The sequence below is a fragment of the Mus pahari genome, chromosome 14, assembly GCF_900095145.1.
Source record: "Mus pahari chromosome 14, PAHARI_EIJ_v1.1, whole genome shotgun sequence".
NCBI lineage: Eukaryota > Metazoa > Chordata > Mammalia > Rodentia > Muridae > Mus > Mus pahari.
This window is the reverse complement of record NC_034603.1, coordinates 4,295,525-4,301,188: the sequence shown is the minus strand read 5'-3', so window position 1 is coordinate 4,301,188 and position 5,664 is coordinate 4,295,525. Positions and strand designations below refer to the sequence as shown.

The following is a 5,664-nucleotide window of genomic DNA, read 5'->3' as shown; positions in this document are numbered from 1 at the left end:
CCCGTGTGCCCCGAGAAGCGGGGTTTTGCCCGTGTGCCCCGAGAAGCGGGGTTTTGCCCGTGTGCCCCGAGAAGCGGGGTTTTGCCCGTGTGCCCTGAGAAGCAGGGTTTTGCTCGTGTGCCCTGCTACTTGCTGGTGCCTCCAGCCCCAAAGCTCTGCCTTATTGAAGGCCTACACGGGTCTACAGAGGCATTCATTCACACCAGCTACACCTGTGCTACCCCACCCGTTCCTGTTCCCAGAGAAGGCGCAAGCAGCCTACCCTAGTCCCAGAGGCCTTGCAAAGTCATCTCTACATCCCAGTCCCTCACCTTTCAAAGATGCCTATACCCTCTGTGAGCTTTGCTTGTTAAATACCAAAGGTTTCACAAGGCACCAGCCTCCAGCTGCCCCCTCCACCCCCTGTAGGAGGTGGGAGAGGCAGATGGCCTGCATCTGGAAGTCATCACCAGTAAACACACCCCTCCCTCTCATTTGTTATAGGGGGAAGTGACAGTTGTACATTTTTGTTTTGTTTTCTTTTGTTTGTTTTGTTTTATTTAGTTTCTTTTCCTTTTAGTCTCATATAAGACTGCTTCAATTGAATTTGAGCTAATGAGGGAGGCTGGTGGGCAGAGCCGCTCTCAGCCAAAACAGATGGTATTTCTGTGCCCTTCTCCAAAACATGCTCTGACACTGTGGTATGGCTATGTGGGTAGAGATTCAGTAAACACACACCTTCTAAAGACGAGGCCCTGGAACGGTGGAGTTCTCAGAGGAAAAGAATTACAGTGATTAGGCCAGTTCAGATATGGAGTGTTGGGTCAAGTCTGCCTCTGGACTGCGGTGACAGTGTGTGGATGTGCCCATGTTATAACTGCAGAGCCATTCCCACTTACTGTAGCAACCAGTGTGTGCAAAGGAAATTGAAGTCTGAAGCCCCAGGTCTATGGGACTGGGGTTACTTACAATGTTACTACTGGGGAACTGGTACAGGGGCTTATCTATTTCTTGACATTCCCTGCCAATCCGTAATGGTTTTAAAATAAAATGTGAAGAGCAAACACATGAAAGTCAAGTGCAGTAGGAATGAACTTGGGCAAGTGTCCACGAGTTCTAACGCTGTTTCATAAGGGGCTGGTGACCAGCCCGTTTATAACAATGAGGTCATCACCGTCACCGTCATCACTGTCACACCACAAGCACCGACTTTAGGGCTTGACTTCATGAAACAATATGAATGAGACTTTTCTTTTTTCCCAATCTCCCTCCCTTTCATTTTACCAGTTGCATAGAATACCTGTACCAGATTACCACTCCCGTGCTACACAAGACCCTTGGAGAAGCTAGCTGGCACCACAGCCATGCAGTCTGCGTACGGCCAGGCCTTCAGCTAGGAAGAACAGGGTTTTGTGAAGCTCTCCCTCTTCCAAACTACCAGGAGTGCCCTCCTGTCTCTCACTCCCATCCTGAACGGACAGCCCAAGTGAGTTCAGTCTGTGCCAAAACGACAAACCCAGCACTTACAGGTTCTTCACGCCTGTGACGCCTCTGAACGCCTTCCTCGGGATGCCCTGGATCTGGTTTTCGCTCAGATCTCTAAACAAGAAGAGAAGAGGCAAAGCAGTTAGAGCCCAGAGCACATTCTCTGCATCTCATTATGATAACAAAACCCTTGGAGGCAGCCTGAGAAGCCCACCAGAAGGGCTTGGGGGGCTGTTCAGTCTCAGGCCCCTGGCTGTTACAAGCCTGCACATTGTTCTGCAAGTGAGGATTTCTGCAGAAATGGTTATCAGGTGCTGGGGTGGGGGTGGGGATGGGGGTGGGGGTGGGGGCCGGAGCAGCTTGCTTCAGGGCAGGCACTGTGGGTGGTCTCACACCTCCAGGCCAGGAGCCAGGACTTCACACATTATTTGTTACACACACTGCACCCCATTCAGTTTTGGCACCTCCCAGACCAGATTCTTACTCCCCTCCTCTCAAGACATCCATCCTAAACTAACCTCCCATTTCTTGGGCAGGCCCTTGATGCTGCTCAAGTTCTCTCTGCTCTCGACATTTGGGGTTGGAACTGAGCCTGGTCACTGGGTTTTCTGATAGGGACAGAGGACCTCTTATGCATTTCCACACACCCCACCCCGTTCATAACTGGGGGGTCCCACCCTTCATTCTGCTTGGAGGGATGTCAACACAGTGGGTATTAGGGGGACCTTGTGTGGCTGGCCCCGACCCAAATCTTCTCCAAGGGTTTAAATACCCTCTAGAGTTCCGGTCGCCTCCTCTAGGAACTGTGCAGAGCGTTTTGGTTTGGTTTGTTCTCTGGTTTCCTTTTTATCGTTGCTAGACCAAACACATGCCTTTGTTTTCATTCATACCTCAAGCCTGCTTGAATCTCAGTAAGGAATCAATCCATAAAGACCCACCAGGGCCCCAGGCACATGAGGCAGCTCTGCCAAATGCTGCAAGCAAGCAGCAGGGCTATTTCTGTACAGCCACACACTGCAGGAACATCTTCAAAAAGGATTGCGGGAAGTGGATACACGTGTGAAGATGAGGTTGCCCGGTAGCCAGCCTTCTCTGTTTTCTCCAGATATCACAGGGGTATATATACACATGCTCATATACACAAATACACACACCTGGTATTTTGAAAAGAAAACCCCCTCAAATAATGAAGGGAGAACGTCCAACTATAGACATAACCACTGCTAACAATTCTACCCAGTGTATATGAATTTCAACAACATAACCTCTTAACATACAGCCCACTCTAAACCACGTTTTTCACAAGCTATATTGAGAACATCCATCCATGTCTTTACCAAACACATGTTAAATGGCCGCACCATATCTAGCTGCATGGTTCCTTGTACGGCTGTGGATTGTTTAGTGGGTGTTAGTATTGTTTAGGGGCTCAACTTCTGTCAGCTAAGGAAGGAAGCACCAGCAATAGATGGGCTGGGTAGGCAGGCCATCAGGTAAGGAGCTTGCTGACCAGACCGGACAACCTGAATTTAATTTCATCTCTGGAAATTACTTCTTCCACATAGTGGAAGAAGTAAACAGATTCCTACAAGTTGTCCTCTGATCTTCACATATGTGCCACGGCATGTGCGTGCACATGCATACACCTGTGTGTACACACACAACATGTAAGAAGAATCCTTTTTAAACAGAAACCGAGGGACACATTTCCCTTTCTACATCCTTGGGGTACTTCCCGGGCATTCCTCTGGCACAAGGCCTTACAGTGAGAACTTGCTGGTCACTGATTAACCCATCCTTGAGTTCTCCTACGGATAGATGAGGGAGCCTCCTCTAAAGCTACAGAGAACTTCAAACATACATGGAAGAAGAGGGCAAGCAGCCATGCTCCACTGAAATGCTGGCGGTCTACAGGGACACTTTGCAAAATAGGAGGGGGAACCAGAAAGTAGAAGAGAGACATCATCCTTTTTTTCTTTCTTCTCTCTCTCTCATTTGTCACTCTTTGATAAGTGAACACATGCTCTAAGCAGCTGGTTGAACCTCAGGACAGTTGGGCTAGCCTCAGGCTACTTTTAGGCTCCAAACTAACACTTACTATTGGGATAGGGAGCATCCATGAGTCCTAGACACTTCTGGGGCTTCCTAGCAGAGTGCTCCCCCATCTCAAATCCAGCTTCCCCTTTCTACAACGGATGTAAGTAAATTCTGGTGCATAATGAGCTCTGTTGCTGGCTCCCCCAGCCAGGCCTGATTCAATGAGCAGGGCTCCAGCCTGGAGTCGGGGCACTGAACAAAAGCCCACGATGACAGCAGAGGTCAAGCAGTGTCACCCAGGCTACTCTGCTATTCTCCATCAGTCTCCACAGAGGGGGCCCAGGTCCTGTCATCCGACTAATGCAATTTCCACCAGGCATCTGGGCGTCACTGGAGGCTCCTGCAGCCACAATGGGCCCAGTCTTTCCTGTTGAAGCTGGACTCCAGACCACAAGCATCTGTCCAGTACCTTCTTAGCCTTTGCTAAGATCTTTGCTGCTTTCTCTGGCTGCTAGGGAGATGGGACCTGGCCACATCTGATAAATGGTCAATGCGGGGGGGGGGGGAATCAGGGGAAATCAAACAGGCTTAGAACTGACAGCTTTAACCACGGCTGGAAGCTGGAAGGAGGAGGCATTTTTTTCTGAAAGGGCAGTAGTCCATTTTGAACAGGATTCATACCGAAACTTACTGAGAACGCACAGTAGCAAATATAGTAGTGACACAGAAGTTGTGCCTTACAGTGTGTGTGTATGGGGGGGGGGAATGAAGATAGGTTCATGGACCTTAGACAGAAAGAGACAGTCTGGTGAAGGAAGGTAGGTCTCACAGGCAGCCTATAGGTGAAACCATGTGTGGGTTAAACAGTTGCTTTGGTTTTTCGGGCTACCACGTCCTTCCTAAATGTACTCAGCCTTGTTTCTACTTTAAAGAACCCCCCCAGTACAAGGCTCAGCTTTCTATCCTGGGTAGTTGTCACTGCAGCCCCTCCCCCAACCCATCCCAATTCAGTAAAACACTAGATGGTAGGGAATTTATCGGTTCCCCCCCCCGCCCCCGACAATCTGCTTGTACATTTTATTAATTTTATTTTCCATTGCGCCTCTCTTCTCTAGCTAACAATACCACAGCCATGCATCTACGGGATTGTATATTGATTTCATAAATACCTCCAGTGGGCTGACAAACTGACAGATTTAATGGTGTTACTGATGGGGCGTGGAGGAGGGGTCAGGGCTGGTTGCTTCGTCCTCCCCCACCCCAACCATCCCTTTACAATTATCTCAGGGCCTTTGTGAGGCTCCCTAATAGTGCTGTCTGAGCATGGAGCTATTGTTAGGTCTTTCCACAGACAAGAGCAACCATTCTGGCTGACAATTAAATAAAAATAACAAATTCTATCCATGATGCCCGAGAGCCTAGTTCTGGTCAATCGCTTGTTTGGATTTTAGGAACTTAAACAGAAGGGAGCCACAAGTTAAAGAAAGGTTGAACTATGCAAAGTGTCCTTTTTTTTTTTTTCTGGGGGGGGGGCAGGGGGTGCCAGGAAGAAAGATGGTGGTCGGGAAGGCATTCTTGGTTGGGAAGTGGGCTAGGATCAGGATGCCTTTTTAAATAATTAGGTCTCTGAAAGCTAAGGAGAAGTGCATTAGCTAAAGTGCATTTTCCAGCTTCCGGAAAATGATGAACCATCTGATTATTCCATCCCAAAACACAGGACCAAAGAGGACTTATTAAGGAGACGCTAAGTCAAATAGGAAGGAGTTGGCAAGAAGGGACATGGCCCACATCCAGCCGCCCTCCCCCACCTTTTTAATTTACTAAAATGCTTTGGACACAGATTAACTTTCTTGGCAAATTTATTATTGTTTCATCTACCTTGAAACAGGAACCTCGGACACTTTGATAAATGGATTGAAAGGTTGTCTAGTTCCAGAGGAGTTTCTGAAATGCTTCCTATGCTCTCCCTGCAATGTCAGGCATGCTGTGTTCTCAGGACAACAGTGAATGACAGTCCTCGCTCCCACCCCTACCCCAGCAGAATGAAAACGCTCCTGTGGGTACATGTGTTTTGGGTACATCCATTCTAACTTGTCTGTGTTAAACGGCAGTTTATGTGTGGGGTTGGGGATGGGGATGGGGATGGGGGTGGGGATGGGGTTG

The 5,664-nt window shown here is 48.7% G+C and overlaps 1 protein-coding gene across 1 annotated transcript in view; it reads right to left on the bottom strand.

Moving 5' to 3' along the window:
- The window catches only part of Slit3 (slit guidance ligand 3), a 582,461-nt gene that overhangs the window by 194,221 nt on the left and 382,576 nt on the right, over positions 1–5,664 (bottom strand). The window contains exon 5 of the mRNA XM_021213834.2: positions 1,507–1,578. Within this exon, the coding sequence (XP_021069493.1) occupies positions 1,507–1,578 (72 nt within the window). The remainder of the gene's footprint in view (positions 1–1,506; positions 1,579–5,664) is intronic.